We start from the raw sequence: 19,430 nt of genomic DNA, 5'->3' as shown, positions 1-19,430 counted from the left end.
AGTCAAAGAAATAATGGTGCAAAATGCCTCAAATTGCATATTTATGACGAGGCAGAGCTCGTGTTATTATTCCAACTGCGTGATATCGATGGTGATGGCTGATAGTGATGGTGTTGTGGTTTTATTTGAATAATAATCATATATAGGGAGCTCAAAAAGCCTGCAGCAGCAAAACAAAGAGACACACAGAGAGAGAGAATACACGACCTCAACGGGGACATGTTTCCTCCTATTGAGACATCGCAGCACGTCTAATGTTAGCGCGGTAATCCCCCCCACACTGGTGGTGTATGTGTGTGCATTGATTCAGAGATTAGAGAGCAAAAAAAAACCGATGTTGCTTTAAACCTCACGCGGTCAAAGTTGTTTACCTCCCCGTTACCTCTGACGTCACGACACACCCCTGTTTTAGGGGCGGGGCTTCTTTAAGTTATGAGCAGCGGAGCGGACCAATCAGAATCGAGCTGGGAGTGAAATGTCACCAATAGCAACGCGAGTGACACGCAGAGCTCAACTGTGATTGGCTTAGCAGAGAGGGCTGGGGGGGAAATCCCTCTTTTTTACCCCCGTAGAGGTCCTGAAGAAGGGAATGGAGGGGGGCGGTGCATAACAAAAAGTAATGGCCATCTATTTGGATCCCTGAAGAAGAAGAAGAAGGAGAAGAAGGAGGGGTATTTTCGCCGTGTGTGTAGTTTTTCTTCATGTTAGTGCTTACGTTTTCCAAGGAGTGACACCCAGTTGCGCCGCAACCACGACCGTATTCTTTTTTTTTGCCGTTGAAACGTTCGAACGCAGCGGACGCAGAAACGGTTAATAACTGAACTTGTGGTGGTGCCGCGTTATAGGGTTAAAAGCTAGCAGCGCTAACGGCTAGCTGCTGCTACTACGCTGCTGCTGCGTGTCTAGAAGGGCGTACTACTTTGACGTTTTCTCTCTCTCTCTCTCTCTCTCTCAAGTCTCCTCACATTTTTTTTTAGTTTGAGAGTTTAGCAAAACGCGTGGTCCTCTTTATATCCTCTAAGCTATAAGTCAAAACATGGAGGAGACACACTTCTTTACAAGAGCATGAACACGACGACGCAAACAGCCACCAGAAGAGGATTATTAAAAAAGCAGCTTCCAGTCTTGATGGGGAAAAAGTTGAGCTGAGGTATGAAACTCTGAATGCTAAAGTAATTTATGTTGCTCAAGACCAACATAAGAAACATGTTGTCAAAAGTGCTGTTGTGTGTTTTGCTTATTTAACTGCTATTATGCTTATTAACAAGTGAGTGTTGTTGAAAGTAATGCTGTGTTACATAAACAGAGCAACTGCAGGTCAGGTACTGAGGGTATAGAGAGGCCCCACTCACTCTGTGACTGACTTGCGACATACCATTTTGCCTTTGTATTGAACAGGATTAACAACTTGGGGGAAACAGAAGAAAAGGTTTCAAGTCTTACCTATTGTACAAAGGGCATGCTAAAACCTCAGGTGAGCCATTTTTTCTCTTTTTTTGCTTTGAAGTCATACCTGAGAATACTGATATTGTCTGTTCACATGTTGAATTGTGTCCTATGTGTTACTTTTCAAGTTACACATGTTTACACTGATTTCCTCTTGTGATTTCACAACTTATCATAGTTGTGAAATACATTTACTCTCATCGTACTCTCAATATTGCCATTAATAAGACCGTAAAATCAGTGTTTTGAAAAATGACAGTAGTGGTGCCACATATAGTTGTTTAACTGATTAAGTTGTCAACTATTAAATTAATTGCCAACTGTTTTGATAATCATTGTGAGATAAAAAAAAGAAAAAAGAGACTACTGAGATTGTCTGTTCACATGTTGAATTGCTTTCATAGTTACACATGTTTGTATTGTGATTTCCTCTTGTGATTTCACAACTTATCATAATTGTGAAATACATTTACTCTCATCGTACACAAGAATAAGGTAGTAAATGACATTGCCATTAATAAGACTTTAATATCAGTGTTTTGAAAATGATAGTAGAGCTGCAACAATTAGTTGATTAACTGATAAGTTGTCAACTATTAAATTAATTGCCATGTTAGAGAATACTGACATTGCCTGTTCACATGTTGAATTGTGTCCCAACTATGTGTTGCTTTCAAGTTTGTTGTTTATTTGTTTTGCACAATTTAAGACTATACAACATAACAAAAAAATAAATGAATAATATACAGTGCAGGAAGAGGCAAAAACCCATTGGGCTTATCTGAAGCCTCCACCTAGAGACAAGATTAATATAAATAAATAATATGACTACAAAATAGTGATAACAAAACAATTAGGACAAGATCTCTCTCTCTCTCTCTCTCTCTCTCTCTCTCTCTCTCTCTCTCTCTCTCTATATATATATATATATATATATATATATATATATATATAATAATAACAATAAGTTACACATGTTTGCACTGTGATCTCCTCTTGTGATTTCACAACTTATCATAGTTGTGAAATCACATTTACTCATTGTACACACAAGACATCTATTAAAAATAAGGTAGTAAGTAATGTATGAACTGTGACCAATATTGACATTAATAAGACTAGTAATATCAGTGTTTTGAAAATGACAGTAGAGCTGCCACAATTAGTTGATTAACTTATAAGTTGTCAACTATTAAATTAATTTGCAACTGTTTTGATAATCAGTGTGAGAAAAAAAAAGAGAATACTGACATTGTCTGTTCACATGTTCAATTGAGTCCTAACTGTGTTGCTTTCAAGTTTGTTGTTTATTTGTTTTGCACAATTTAAGACTATACAACATAACAAAATAATAAATGAATAATATACAGTGCAGGAAGAGGTAAAAAAAACAAACACTGGGCTTATCTGAAGCTTCCACCTAGAGACAAGATTAATATAAAGAAATAATAGGACTACATAATAGTGATAAAACAATTAGGACAAGATATATATATATAATAACAACAATAAGTTACACATGTTTGCACAGATTTCCTCTTGTGGTTTCACAACTTATCATAGTTGTGAAATCACATTGACTCTCTCATCGTACACACAAGACATCTGTTAAGAATAAGGTAGATAAGTGATGTATGAACTGTGACCAATATTGACATCAATAAGATTGTAATATCAGTGTTTTGAAAATGACTGTAGAGCTGCCACAATTAGTTGATTAACTTAATAAGTTGTCATTAAATTAATTGCCAACTGTTTTGATAATCAGTGTGAGAAAGAAAAAAAAAAGTCCAAATGATTCCAGCTTCTTAAATGTGAATATTTTCTGGTTTCTTTGCCCCCTTATGACAGTCAACTGAATATGTTTGAGTTGTGGACAAAACAAGACATTTGAGGAAATCAATTTTTCAACCATTTTCTGACATTTTATAGACCAAACAACTAATTGATTAACTGACAATGAAAATAATCCTTAGTTGCAGCCCTAAATGTCTGTACTTTTAAAACTTTGGTTAATTTAATGTGACCTAAATCAGTGACCCTTTCTAAAACCAAAGGTCACCTATTAAATTAAATGCCAAGTGTTTTGATAATCGATTAATAGGTTTGAGAAATTGAAAAAAAAAAAAAAAAAGTCCAAATGATTCCAGCTTCTTAAATGTGAATATTTTCTGGTTTCTTTACTCTTCTATGACAGTCAACTGAATATGTTTGAGTTTTGGACCAAACAAGACATTTGAGGACAACTTTTTTCACCATTTTCTGACATTTCTGTAGACAAAACAACCAATTGATTAATCGACAGATTAACTGACAATGAAAATAATCCTTAGTTGCAGCCCTAAATATCAGTACTTTTAAAACTTTGGTTAATTTAATGTGACTTAAATCCTTGACCCTTTCTATAAACCAAAGGCCCGACTTGAAATGAAATCTGCACAACTGAAGAAATTTGTCAATACAGTCCATTTAATTATAGGGTGTTTTTCTGACCTAATGAGAACATTTCCTACAGCTACAGAGTGAAAATTCCCCCACATAAAAAGTTATTAATAGGTCAGTTGGGCGCCTTCAATAACCCAGTGTAATATCAACTCACATTTTTATTGTGTTGATAAAGTGATAAGCAGATCTGAACTATTTCAGCCCTCTGGTCATGTAACATACATACACCACGTCCAACAATTTATCTGAGCATGGAAGGAGTTCTCTGTTGCTTTCACAAACACACACATAGTTGCTCGGTAGAATTATTTACATTTACACACCTTAACCACTCACTTCATTGTCACGGAGAACTGAGCCCCTGGCTGATAATGAATGACACCATTAATTACTACGAGCGTCTTGTCTTTCTTGCATCTGAACATTTAAACAGTCTCCAGCTCTTCTCTCTTTGTTGCTCATCACTTCAAAGTAAATCTGAAGGGGACCAAATACGGCTAACGCAAGAGGAAGCTTGCATATGTATATATTCCTGCCTATTTTCCCAGCGATCTTAGCGCTATAATTCTCATACCTATCCATTTCTGTTTATGAAACAGTTTGACACTTCAAAAGTAGCAGGTAGGATGTTGTTTTTAGGTCAGCTGCTTCATCGCCTGTTTCAGGGAAAAAAAAAACGACTGCGGTGTCTCTTCTCAACAACTTGAGATCAACGGTCACACATGTTCTGAATTTATGTGATGTGGAAACTTACGAGACGACCTGTATTATTTGTTTGGGACAGAATGGGAGACTCAACCCAAATGAGGACTACGTATGCTTCAGCTTTTCAATTAATTGTCAGTAGAATGAGAAGATACGAAATGTGCTCAGTTTGTGCGTTTTATTGACTGTAACTGCAGCAGGTTGTTTACGGAGCGGTGTGCTGTGGTGATGGTACAGTCCATTAGGTCTCCTGTACAGTGAAATACCCCACCCCCACCCCCCTTTCGTGACTACGGTAATTGGTCGCTTCCTCTCACATGTAACCCTATAGAAAGAAAGAGGCTGCTGTACTTAACTGTAAAGGCCCGCTTGTATGTACCTGTACATGCGTGCTGTTTGCCACATATGTTCAGTTGCCTTTGAGACTAATGAAGTGTTAAGTTCCCCCTAATGTCTTTAGGTCCTCAATTACCTCCTGCGGTTAATGGTTTCTAGGCCAAACACAGGTAATATTTGTTGTATATGGAGCGCAAGTCATGCAGAAAAGTATCTACCAGGGAAGCAAAGTATAAGTCACTGTTTGATATCTAGGGCAGGGGATGTATATCCAGATTTTATATAATTTCATTGTGTGTATAGCTGGATCATGGATGGAATTTTTGTATTTTTTTTTCACCTTTCTAAAGTTTTCTCTTTAGTTCTTTAAAGAGTATTTCCTGAAAGAGAGACGGCATTTTATGGAGGTTATATAACTTTGACTTGTGGGCTACGTGCATTTGCGCCCACCTCACCCACATGTCTGTTGCCTGTCCGGTTCTGTCCAGTTGGCTCTCCGCGCACGACTTCGAGAATGTGCATTCTCTGTCAAATTCGCCATAGACATAAACAGGACTTTCGGTGTGTGTTTGAGTGGGCCTCTCCCTGCCTCGTCTCTTTCCCCTCTCCAGAGTCCAGCAAGGGGCCCAGCATAAGGGGGCAGGCTGCCGTCACTGCCTCTCTCTCTCTCTCTCTCTCTCTCTCTCTCTCTCTCTCTCTCTCTCTCTCTCTCGCGCCTTGCAGGCCAGTGCTGGGGCCTGTGCAGGGGGGGCGGTGGTGTGGTAGTGGTGCAGAGACCATAGGGGTGGACACGGGACATGTGACCCCCCACCCCTTCCACCCCAGTTTAGCCCATCCTGTGTGGGGCACAGGTCACCTTGTCATGTGCTATTACGGCTGCTGTAACATGCTGCCTGTGATCGTAGGAAAAGAGCATGCGATAGACCCGTGGAGGCTGCGGGAGGGAGAGCGAGCGAGAGAGGGAAGCGAAGGGACAGGACTGGACTAGTCTGCTCAGCCAGTTGTTTAGCAGCATTACAGACTCAGTTTGTCTACTTTGTTGGTCCACATTGTCTCTTTTTGTCCATTGTTCTCTGTTATCCTCATGTATTGTTTTTTTTTTTTTTTAGGCAATTTCTAAACACCAATTATATTTGAGTGTTCTGTCACAAATCCCAGATCATGTTTTCATTTAATGTTGTTTTTTTTTCAGCCCTCACCTTTCTCCTCCTTTTAAATTTCCATTTACACCCTCTTTTTCGGCCTCTATTGTGGGGTTAGATGCACTTCTTTGTGTGAATCACAAGCCCCTGTATTTCCATTGTAGCCCAGCTCTCTCTGCAGCCGGGGTCATTCCAGATCTGATTTGTTTTATGTCTCTTCTGTACTCGTAGTGACCCAGCCAGAGGTATGCAGTAAAACACATCGCCTTATGTTTTCTCCCCTCTCCCTCCAACCCTCTCCACAACTTCTCCTCGTCTTTTCGCTCTCTCGCTCTCTCTTTCTCTCTCTCTCTCTCCCTTTTTTTCCCCTTTTTTAAGAGAAACATTTGGCAGCATGGAACAATTTCAGAACCATTTGCGGGATTGCGTCATGTGATGTATACGGAGGATGCTCATTGGACTGTCAGACAGGGCCCCCTTCTCCCACTCAGGCGTTCCACAGCGATCCCTCTCTTTCCTCCAGTGCTGTTATAGGTCTGGATGTGATTCCGACTGACTCTTATGTGTTGGGATGTGGTCTGTAAACTCATTGCTGACATTCTTGGGACGTGATGCCAGAGGTTTTTTATTTCCCGCTTTCCCATTTCTCTTCTGCACGCCTGTGCGCAGTTAAAATGATCCCTCCTGGATCCTCCTCTTTACCCACTTTGTTACATCTTGCCCCGTCCTCAATCACATTTCGTTTCAACGCCCAGGCACTAATGTCCCCACTTAATTAGTTTTGTTAGATGGTGGGCGTTGGTGGAGGCTGGGTTTTATAATCACTTAATATTGACTTTGATGAAAGTTAATCTAACATCTGGGCTGCGGTCCAAATCTTTTTTTTTTTTTATAGCTGAGGTCTCACTTATGTCTTTTCTGTAAGTAGCAGAGCACCTGACGAAGAAAACCAATGGCCACTTTCCTGTTTGGTAATCACATACTTGGACAATGGTCCAGCTTGAAATGAAATGAAAGTAGAACAGAAGGAAATAAGCTACCTTATGAGTGGTATTGGCCTCCTGCCACGGTCTACCTTGGCACTTATCCCTGTATGAATATCTCACAGCAGCTCAAACTGCAGCAGTAATACACAGAATTACCATATTCTACGCTCATTGTGCGACATCATCGGCAGGAAGTGTTTCCATTTCTCATATTAGCACTTAACACGTTTCTACTCTCTGTCCCTCAGGTTCACACCATCTGTAGTCGAGACTTAATTTTGCACTGATTGACATCCGATGTCAACTAATTAGAAGGTGCAAGTTAGAGGTATCCATTTGGGACACCGGGATGCAGATGGTGCAAACAATTTACACTGAGAAATGTGACACAGGTTGTGTCACTTTATGCAAACTTTGGTGGGATATTCCTTCTACTCCACATGAGTTACAAAATAGCCAGATGTTCATTAATAAATATTGAATCACTGGAGTTTTCATGTAGTGTAGGTTAGGCTCGGGTTAATAAAGAGATTCTGTTATATGACAGTTATTTCAGACATGTTGATCTTAATTTAGTCCAGCCCACCCAGAGCACTAGACCATTAATCTTATCACATGTTTAGCATTAAGGCTTCTGCACACAATGTCATGTCTTTAAATCCAACTTGGGACCGGTTTTAACGCCAGTCCCTAGATTATGAGACACATGCGTGTCACTTCAGCCATGATGTGAATAAATCAAAGGAGGAAAAGATGAGTCACTGCTCCGCTGCATGCTAAGTAGCACTTGTTCTCCCTCCGCTAGTTTGTTGGGTAAAAAGAAAAGGAAACTCCCTAGCCTCTCCTCCAGCTACGGCACCAAAATAAGGGTAACGTCTTTATTTTGCAGCTTTCACCACCCAGTTAAAATGACAAGCTAGAGTCAGTTTGCGGTACCGCGCATAATTACAGCAGGCCTCATCTCTTGCTCATCAACCACTGCCGCTGTGTCACTCAGACTCCCAAACCCCAGGCTTCCAGTACACATCGTTTTTCCTTCTTTTTATCCCTCGGTTTATCAGATAGAGTCCATCACTTACTTCTTACGTAAGGGTTATTTAGGTGCTTATTTTACACTGTGTGATCAATTCTTCCCACAACTTATACAGTATCTTTAAAGAATTGTCATATTGTCATTACGTTTACTAAAGCTGAAATGATTAGTCAGTTAATTTATTAGCCAAAAGAAAAGAACAGTGAAAGTCAAACATGCCAAACATTTCCTAGTTCCAACTTCTCACTTTTGGGCGGATTTGCTGCCTTTTTCAGTTTTGTATTGAATATCTTTGGGTTTTGGACTGTTGGTCGTATGAAACAAAACATGTGGGCTTCGGGAAATAGTAATTTCCCTCTATTTTTCTGCCATTTAAAGGGTCAACTGAGGAAGTAAACATCAGTTTAATCCAACGTCCCATATAAACCGCAAAAACGGATTAACTGTCCTGGTCTTCATTGTCGTTTCTGATTGGATGAGCAGGGGGGTGTGGTGGTTGTCACATGAGGAGTTATCAGATCCATCCTGTGCCTTGAATCTAAAAGTCCTTATGGCTAAAATAGACTTGCATTAAGATTAAATGTATCAATACCAGGCTTTATCATACATACAAATGAGTTGGCCTGCGAACAGATTTTTCAGTGTACACACACAAACAACACGTACCACCAAAATCAGCTCCTTTGTTTTAAAAAATGGGAGTAAAGCAACACCAGTTGAGATAAATCATACTAAAAATGTGCTTCCTACGTGAATAGCAAATAGCTTTTTCCCCTGATACTTCTCAAGATGAGAAGCTGCCAGAGATGAGACATTTATTTATATTTAGCCAGTAATTGAAGTGGCTTATGACTGTATTTTTAGCACTCTTTTTAGATAACAAAACCAGGCTGTTTGTGTTGATTATGCTTCTCTCCGGGCCGCTGCTGAGGGCCCGCTATTTCTCTAACTCTCACTATTTGTCTCTCACATCCACAACAGCCAGCCAGCCAGGGTATGCCTTGTGACACAGAAAGTCACTGTGACAAAGAGGTCACCCCCTCCCCTCCTCGCTGTATCTATGTATATATCCATATCTGTTTTTATTCCATCCCTCCATCATGCCGTCCACCCCACCCCTCTCTGGCCTGCTTCTCCCGTGCATCCCTCCCTCCTGCGCTACTGTCACTGCTCTCTCATGTGGGCCGGCACTTCCTCTCTCTGACTGCAAACGGCCATGCAGAGGGCAATAGATGAGAGCTCATCTGAGCTATATGTGTAGTGAGGTGTAATGGACACATAAGCAGAGTAAAAGCATGCCCACCATGTGACACATGCAATAACATGGTGAGAAGATTGTAGAATCCAGAGGAAATTGTGCTGCAGTATATTTGGTAGATGTTCAATGGAAACAAAATTCAATGTTACCATGATAAAAGCTGTTACACACTGGGGACGGGTTTTTTTTTGGTGTGTGACTCATTTGTATTTATTTGTACTGTTGTTTTTGTCATGAACACTTTCACACAGAACACGGCGAAAAAGCAACATAATTTTTTTCAGAACAAGGTTTATTTTTCTGAGCTTTTGCACCGCGAATAAATGCATCAACCAATCACATTGTGAGAACAACACGGAGGCTCCGTAATCTGAACCAAGATGGCAAACTTTATTTATCACAAAGGCAGCGCAATTCACATGGCGCTTTTCTTTAAAGGTCACACAATAAAAAAACTTGCAGTAGTTTAGGCTGTACCACAATTTACCTCAGGCAGACTGACAGACTAGGGCAGCACAATTAATCAAAATTTTATCGAAATCGCAATATGGCCTACTGCAATTTTCGAATGGTAGGAGGCACAATAGATATATAGATAGATAAATAGGTAGATGTACTTTATTGATCCCAAATTGGGAAATTATTCTGTCACAGCAGCAGATTATCCAAGCAATGCACAGGAACAGTACATAAAATGTACATGTCAACACTAAAATATTGGAATACACTATAAATATACATAACTACTACAACTAGCATAACAAAATCTAAATTATAAACCTAGAATTACCCACTATATACATTAGCAAAGTGTGCAAGTTACAGTGTTTTGTTTTTCAATAAAAAATAATTGAGGTATATTTTTTTAAAGGAGAAATGTGTGTCAAAAAAACATTTAAAATTAAATATTGTCATGCTGCAGAGATGTCCTGGCCTACATATCATATTCTACAGACTTAAGAAAACAGCTTTATTTGGTACAGATCCCTGCAAAAAATCACACCATAATCATTTAAATGTTTTTCAATTAAAATGAGAATAATTATGTAATATCCTCTAATATCGCAATAAATATCGCAATTGCAATATCAGTTAAAATTGCTCCGCACCATGTCAGATGCTGTTCTGGGTCTCTTTCTGGGTGCTCTCCCGGTAGTTGGTCCTCTGCCTGCGTGAATCTATTCAAATCTATCATTGAAAAAGTGTTGCAGCTATTGCAAATTTGCATCACTGCCGGTATGAATAGTTTTGCTGTGTAATTTTCACAGGCGAGTAATTCGCATTTTCGTGTTGTTTCATTCATCACTCTCCCGGTGTGTAAAGGCCTTAAGCCAGCATTTTTGTACTTACTATTAAGTATGTAGTTGTTTAACTAAGTAAGCTATGAAATCACTTGTGTACACTGTTACCATGGCTTTGAGGGAGAGAGAGCACATTCAATAAACACCCCAGGCAACGTAAGAGATTGAAAGTGTTTCACATAAACTTATGTAGCAGCCACAGCGCTTAGGTAGAAGTTGTTCACGTTTAAGAGATTTGTCTCCTTCAGCTGGTTAAAGCTCATTCCTACTCATACTAGTCATGTGGTTGAGATGAGCTTTTCTTAATTACCCTCAGTAGCTCTCCACTTCACATGGAATACATGCAACTTCTCACTGTCATTCACAGACTATGATTGTCCATGTTTTATCTTCTTTTATGTAAGCTTTTTGCCCCCTGTTTAAGTTACATACATATCCATTTTTAATGTAATTAAATCACAAGTGAACGCTCATTGAAAAATAATTTACATGCCAAAAACAACATTTTACAAGATTCAATTTGAACACATCATGATAACGTTATTATTTACTGTTCCTCATTATTACTGACTAGAGCGCATGAATTGAATTGTGGAATACTTTTCTTTTGTTGTTGCCATTTTTCAGATTAATAGTAAAAAAAAAACATCCATAGAAACGTCTCAAAACCCTTCTGCAGCAGAGTGTGTGTGTCTCTCTCTAAGCTCAGTGTGTTCTTAACATCATATTTCTTCCAAAACATATGCTGCTTCCTTTTTGCAGGGAGCAACAAATCTGTTTACCACCTGAGAAGGCAGGTTAGACTTCAACAGTTGCTCCAACAGTTGCTGGACTCCAAGTTGTTTAAAGTAATACAGTCAGTGGCAATTCATAATAATGCACTATTCAAAACACATGACAGTGGTTCTCTTATTGGTAAAATAGTCTAGTTCCAATCTACAAGCACACTAATTATACGAAACGGTAAAAAAAAATGCTTAGTTGCCCGTCATGGAGCAGGACTAGACCCTGTAAGCTAATCAGAAATCACAGTGTTACTGTTTTATCCTTAGGCTTTATGTCAGTGTAACACATGATACATGAGTGATGTCGCGCATTATTACTGCAATGACAGATTTGATTGATGCTGCCGAACGACGTACACACAATATGTATATCCTTCAAGAGTGAGATGTTCAGTTTGAGCCTAAAGCTCAAAAACCTGTTCCTTTGCTTTGCCGGCCCCGAGACAGGAATGAGTACAGATCTGGTCTAATAACCTCATGCATTATTTAGCGCTCTCTCAATACTACTGTGCATTTAGTGTAATGGCCTGTCAAGGCTGAATGCAATCACAGAGGACTGGCTTCACTGATCAGTTGATGATATGGTAAGGTAAATGGGTGTTTTCCCTGTTGGTTCACAGTGAGTGATGAGTGTGAATGCCCCCTGGGATTAGTTTGCCTACATGCAGTAGAACAGATTTTTATGTTTTGCTAAGGGCTGTGCCATTTATACTGGTCACTATTGTGTAACATTACAATGATGTCAATAACGATTTTGTAGCTACAGTATGTCACTACACTAGTTATATATTTAAACCAGCTGTAGATGCTGCACTTTTTCTGTTGGGTCATAGATGTTCTCTGTATGTTGATGATGTGTCACCTCTCCAAATGTCAGAAGGACTCCAGAAGGTCTTGTTTTTTTGTTTTTTTTAAAGTGAGAATGACCACTAGACTAGACTTTTGTTCGAAGATATATTGTCCCAGAAATAATTGCGATAAACAATTTTTTTGTCATTTTAAGAACATTTTATGACACTGATATAATTATAATATACTAGCATGATAATGAAAGTACACCCTTTCAAACAGCAATGCACTTTTAATTCTTAAGATTTGGACATTAAAATTACAAAGAAAATTTAGAAATATTGTAAATAAATAAAACAAATTAAATAAAACCACACAACCAAAACAATAAATAAAATGGACTCTTGTTAACAAAAATGCGCAATGCCTTCGCAATGCCCAAGCCTGTGCTGCCAATGCTGTTTTTTCTGGCGTCATGTTGACTTAAATGTTGGGGACATTCTTATGTAAACAAACACTTGTGTAAACGGGTAATATTAGTATTCTTGCTGACAAAAATAATCAAGGTCATGTCCACATATCATACGATAAGGTGATAACGATAAAATGATCAAGGTCATGTCCATATATCATACGTTAAGTCGATAACATAAAAATGATCGAGTTCATGTCCATATTTCGTACGATAAGTCGATAACGTAAAAATGATCAAGGTCATGTCCATATATCATCTTGGACAAATTGGTAATCATGTCATCGAGTGAGTGACTGGCCTTACATAGAAGTTGTGTTTTCCAATGAAATTAGTTTTTAAGACAGAACCATGAAACTTCTACCCAAGAAGTTTGGTAAACCTCAATTGCAGAAAACAGTATTTTTATGGGACTTTTTGGAAATAGCCTGTTCGTTTTTGGTGCTTTCTTTCATACAAACTCTGCTCACAACTGGAGTTTGAGTGTTTGAAAATGTAAAACCTGCGTCTATTCATATCACATCACCAGGATGGCAAGTGTTATCGCATTGTAAACAGTCTGTAGGCCTTATCTTGATGTGTCCATGGATAAACCTTTTGTAACACTGTCATGAAGACAGATTTGTGTAATATGATTGGTGATTGATTACTGCAGCCCTTCATCACCTGGTATGTCCCTCTGAAGGACCTTTGACGCAACATGTGTACCTTACCTTACCTTTGCACAGGGGGGTTGTGTGCGATGGTGAGTGGGAGAAAGAAACATTTATATTATCTCTGCTTCGTGCCGCCCCGAAGTAGCTTTTGGTGTTATTTATTTAGATATATACGACGTCTAGCATCCCAATGGGAAAAATTACCCAAGTAAAGATTATCATTGTGAATATATCCTTCCATCGCCTACTGTAGTCCTTGCTGTCGGCTTCTTGAAGCTACATTTCCTGGCACCCAGAAACTATCTAATAATAACACACACTACGGCGCCCGGCTAAACAGGACTGGCGTTTTTCTTTTTGTCGAGCCTGTCCGACCTAGCAACAGTAACTAAGGGTGCGGGACTTAGGATTGGTCAAGTGGGGAAAACAGGAGAGTTTAGGACACTCCCTTGCCTATTCTGTCACTGCAGGCTAGTTGGATATCGTAACAAAACTGTGTTGTGCAGAGTGACAGTAAATGTTCCACTGAGAGCAAATAAAATGACAATGTAGATTTAAGTCACTACATGTGTTTTCTTCTTTTTCTGTACAATTTGAGAACTCACCTCTCTGCTTTGAGTTTTCTTTACATCAGCTGGCCATAGCTCACTGTTTCAGGGGCTCAGTGATGAGAATTAATAGTCTGAAGGGATTCCCCATTAACTTATGAGTTTCTCTGTTGTCCGTTGTTTATCGGGAGTTCAGTTCAACTTGTCTGCTGAATTCCCTCCACAAATATTTGCTGTCAGTTTCTGGTCCTTCCAGTCGTGTGCATGTTTACTGTGTCAATGTACCGTGACGAGTCGTTGTATCCGATGTTCTTGGTTGAAACATGTGGTGCTGAGATACAAGATATCAACATACTGTAGAGGCTTGACTCACTGCTGTCCATGACGCCTGCAGCAGGGAGGAATTGAAAAGATCCTCTGTTTCCTTTCTACTTTTGACCTTTGGTTTAAAAAATAAGGACATGTCCTGTTAATAGAATTGGCCATGGACTGAATTTGGTTTAAAGGCATACTGTTCATATGTTCACAGTCATGAATACGAATACAGTTGTTGCATTTATAGGAGTATGTGAGACTTTTAGCAGGATCACTGGTTTTTAATTAGACATGAGTGATGGAGTGATCTGTCAAAACATTTTAAATTATTCAGCTGGGCCCGTACTTCATTGGCTGTTGATTTGTGAGTTTGTTGAGGTTTGTATCGGATTAGTAACCCTCCCCTCCCGTCCCTTGGCCCTCCTTCCATCATTTGCTTCGCTTTCACTCTGCAGCGGAAGCAAAGAAGAGAATAAGAAAGGAGCTTTGTGAAAAGGACAGTGATTGTTTGTTTATGAGGATGCTAGCCTTGCGGTGACATGACTTTTTCCCCTCCCTCTCACATGGTCGTTAAGTGAAATAAATACTCAAAGCACTATGTAATCAAATGTAACACAGATCCAGCTTTTTGGAGTTTTTTCCACTTGATTCATACGGCTCCAGTTCCTCGCCCCTGGACAAAAACACTGGAGTTGAGTTCACCTCCAAAGGGGGGAGACTGAGAACTTCAATGTGTCCTGAAGGAAGGGACAAGGCTGCAACTAACAATTATTCTCATTGTCGATTGTCGATTATTTTCTCGATTAGTTGTTTGTTCTATAAAATGTCAGAAAATGGTAAAAAGAAAAAAAAAAGTCAATCGGTGTTCCCCAAAGCCCAAGATGACGTCCTCAAATGTCTTGTTTTCTGTCATAGAGGAGTAGAGCAGGCAGAAAATATTCCCATTTAAGAAGCTGAAATTTGATAATTTTCACCAAGTAACACACGTCTCTTTTCACTTGTCTTCATGTCAACCATGTCCCTTCTAGAGCTGCAACAATTAATCGATTAGTTGTCAACTATTAAATTAATCGCCAAGTATTTTGATAATTAATTAGTTTATCAGTTTGAGTATTTTTCTAAGAAATAAAAAGTGGAGTTTTTATAGTAACTTGAAACATTATCACTTATTTATTATCACTATTTTAAATGACTTATATTATTTTGTTGTCATATGTCTTGCGAACTGCAGCACTGAACAGATTATAATTTAAGAAAATATTCTTAAATTAAAATGAATTAATTGAATTAAAAAGGCCCTGATCAGACAGGGCATGTTTTACAGTTTACTGCATTGTTTTATTTTATATGTTGCTAGCAAGTAGAGATGTTCCGATACCATTTTTTACTTTCCAATACCTGAACATGCAGTATTGTCCGATGCTGAGTACCGATCCAATACCAGCGCGATCAAAAATATATAGTTATTATTATTTAACAGCTTGTTGGGTTTTTGGTGAAATATTGCCAAATGGCTGACATTTTCCTTGCTCTTACTTCTGTTAACATTACACTCTCCACTAGCGCTTCACTGTTGTTGTTTGCTATCGTCACATGACAAACTACCTGCAATCAGTTCTTCTTCGCTGCTCTAAAACAGTAATTGCCAGTGGCAGCGATGATGCATCAAGGACGACCGCACAGGGAAGGCTACTGTTTTAGAGTGAAGAAGAAGAATTGATTTCTGGTTAAACAAGTTGATTTTGTTTCTAAAAGTCATTGGATCAGATCAGTGTATAGACTGGCGTACTCGCCGATACCGAATTTTGGGCGGTATCGGACGCATTTCCGATATTGGTATCGATATTGGATTAACTCTACGGGCAACCACCAAATCAGTGCTAATTTTACCTTATTACAAACCATGAACTGTACGCGACCCAAATAATTTAGTTAATGGTACAGTTTAAATTAATGAAAACAACTTACACAAAATTTCAAGTAGGGCACTAATTTGCCTCATGCTGTTTTCTGTTCAGGTCATGGTAACTAGGGTTGGTAAAGTCATAAAGCAAAATCCAGCAAAAAAATCACCACAATGAGAAAAAATGCTAATGACGTCGGGCGCTTTTCCACTCTGAATTGATTTTTTTTTCAACTCGAAACGTTCAGGATGCTCCTGTAAAAGTGGGACATAACACAGAGCGGATAAATGCAAGGTGCTCAGCAACGCAAAAGCAGCTTGCAAAACGTTTCAATCTCATTAAAAACAATTACAAAAAGCCGCTCCAGACTGCTAAACGTGCTCTGTCGGATCAGGGCCTAATTCATGTTCTTCCTCTTTTTTTCCTTATTAAGTTATTGAACAAGTGAACAGTTTGTATAACCAGGAGTTTTTCTTTTTTTTCCCCATTTCTCATATTTGTCTTTCTCCATTTGCCCTCTCTTTGCTTAGTGATGGAGTCCACAGTTGTGAGTACGTCCACTCTGGCCCCCGATGAGTTCGATAGGAACGTGCCGCGCATCTGCGGCGTGTGCGGTGACAAAGCCACCGGCTTCCACTTCAACGCCATGACCTGTGAGGGCTGCAAGGGTTTTTTCAGGTACACAAATGCTCATGCGAGGTCACCGTTCCGCTGTAAAGCGGACACAAATTGACATATTGGATGTACACGCAGTACAGCACAACTGCTCATATCACCCTGATGAAAACAAAGAGAGATGCATATCGACTAACAAGTTATTGACACATGTACACATTAGCATATAAACACGGGTCTGAACTTGCATATATAATGTCCACCCACACACGCACACACACATTAAATGTAATTACCACCCACAGTTACATAAGAACACACACAAAACCACCGACAACATCGAGTTCACACTAATGCCCGGCAGCAGGTAGAGAATACAGATGAGCTCAGTCCTATAGTTAACGCCTTGGCTGCTGCCTGCTCATTGATACAAACACACATGAGTTTCCAATTTAACTCAAGACAAAGCTAGAGCAAGTCATGATTGTGTGAGCTTGTGTGTGTTTGATGTATCCGCCCGTTTATGCCTGTTCCTCCTGTTGATGTTTAAAGGGAGAGGATGAAAAAGAAGGATGTTTAATAATCGCCTTCCTTGTCTCGCAGCTGGCCCTTGTTTGAACCCTCACCAAGCATGCTTATCTGTGTGCTGTTTTGCTCACATCTGTGTATATACGATCATACATGCTGTTCGTCACTGACTAAATCACTATGCTTTGCGTCACTGTTTGGCAAGGCTCATCTTTTACCCCTGGATTCCTTGGCACTCATCCATATTTGTGCCGTTTCGCTCAGTCCCAGGCTTGAAGTGCAAAAATATTTATTCAGTTCTACTCATGATTATTATTTGTGCACACCGCTGTCGAAGGCGCCACGGTGCTATATTTGTTAAATTCCAATTCTTTGCGCTCATATCATAATTACAAACATGTTCAGGCACACACATATAGAGCTTTAACTGACTTCTTAACAGCTTCAGTGAACTCTTTGAAATTTTACTTTGTGTGTTCATAAACTGATACGTGTGTGTGTATTTTAATAGACTGTAAAATGTATACAATTTATTTAGGCGCAGTATGAAGCGTAAGGCCGCCTTCACGTGTCCCTTTAACGGCAGTTGCACCATCACCAAGGACAACAGGCGCCACTGCCAGGCATGCCGGCTCAAGCGCTGTGTGGACATTGGCATGATGAAAGAGTGTAAGTATGACAGGTGACCCACATGTCTTCAGGGCAATATGCCAACATTACACCGTGTGATTTACTGCATGCAATTAAGTAGGGAGTAACCCTATTGGGTTAAAGGCATGGTGCTTATAATTAGGGCAACAACTAAGGATTATTTTCATTGTTGGCTAATCTGTCAATTATTTTCTCTATTAATCGATTAGTTGTTTGGTTGTTTTTTTCTTCGATAACATGTCTTCTTTCAGACTAGTGGAAGGAAACTATCCAAAATACTAATTTAAGTGTTTATTTTACTACACTTTGTCTACATTTGTGTCTGTGGATTTCTCAGAAATTCACCAAAAGTTAGCATTAGATAATGTCTCCTTTGTATATTTAAACATAAAATTTAAGAAAACTTGTAAAACTTGAAACGTTCGTGGTGATATCTATCTTTTTTTTTTTTTTTTTAACCCTATTCATCTGTAGTGTCTTGCAACATGTATGGAATATTATCTCAAAGGCCGTTTTCTCAAAATGATTTTTTCCCCTCATAATCTAAGCCAGAAATCTCCACTTCAGTAGCACTTACATACACCAGACTTTCCAGTTTCATCCCCATCTATATTCTGAATGTTTCTACAGAGGGGTTTGTTCATATATCGTTCATAACATGGTGAATAATGTTGATCAGTGTTTCCCAAAGCACAAGATGATGTCCTCAAATGTCTTGTTTTGTCCACAACTCAAATATATTTAGTTTACTGTCATAAAGGACTAAAGAAACCAGAAGATATTCACATTTAAGAAGCTGGAATCAGAGAATTTTTTACTTTTTTCCCCTAAGAAATTACTCAAACCGATTAATCGATAATCAAAATAGTTGTTCATTTCATTTAATAGCTGAAAACTAATTGATTCATTATTGCAGCTCTACTTATAATGATTATATTAATTAGTATTAAGGTAGTTTTTGTTGGACACTGTTGAATGTGGATCAAAATGATGTCCTGGACTCATCCAAGACCACCCTAATAAGACATTAATATAACCTGCTGTATATAAATTACATTCAATCTATTTTTCTTGTTTCTGTTTGTGGATGGATAGTAAAATTTACACAACTGCTGTTTGCAGTTTTGGGGGCCTACTGTCCCTCTTGTGTATATTATGTAATATTTGGACTGGGGTCAAGCATCTCTGGGTCTTTGCCCCCATTAGAGTGTTGACATGTTCTACTTGAACTGGAGGAACCTCCCCACATTGTATAGTGTGAGTATACTCCATCTGAAGTTTAAACACCTGCTGTTATGTACAATCTAGCGAGGCCTCTTCTTTCCAAACAGTCTTGTTTATTTTCATGATCTGTAAATAGCAGGTACTTTTTTTTTTCTTGTTTTCTCCTGATATATCCGGATATTGTCCCCAGGCCTCCTTTTAAGCAAAGGCCTCTCACATCCAGCTCAACATTACTTTCCCTTTGAGTGTTTCTGGGAATACCACAAGGGTGGTGGCACTGACACTGCGATT

At 39.1% G+C, this 19,430-nt stretch overlaps 1 protein-coding gene across 1 annotated transcript in view; it reads left to right on the top strand.

The window, feature by feature from the left end:
- The first annotated feature begins 399 nt into the window (after window positions 1–399).
- Window positions 400–19,430, top strand: part of LOC119484767 (vitamin D3 receptor B) — a 40,423-nt gene continuing 21,392 nt past the window's right edge. Inside the window, exons 1-4 of the mRNA XM_037763843.1 lie at window positions 400–1,150; window positions 1,399–1,474; window positions 16,652–16,799; window positions 17,803–17,933. Coding sequence (XP_037619771.1) covers window positions 16,654–16,799; window positions 17,803–17,933 — 277 coding nt within the window. The 5' untranslated portion in view covers window positions 400–1,150; window positions 1,399–1,474; window positions 16,652–16,653. The remainder of the gene's footprint in view (window positions 1,151–1,398; window positions 1,475–16,651; window positions 16,800–17,802; window positions 17,934–19,430) is intronic.

The sequence above is a fragment of the Sebastes umbrosus genome, chromosome 1 (genome assembly GCF_015220745.1).
Source record: "Sebastes umbrosus isolate fSebUmb1 chromosome 1, fSebUmb1.pri, whole genome shotgun sequence".
Taxonomy (NCBI): Eukaryota; Metazoa; Chordata; class Actinopteri; order Perciformes; family Sebastidae; genus Sebastes; species Sebastes umbrosus.
The sequence above is the reverse complement of the archived record's forward strand: the minus strand, read 5'-3'. Positions and strand labels throughout refer to the sequence as shown.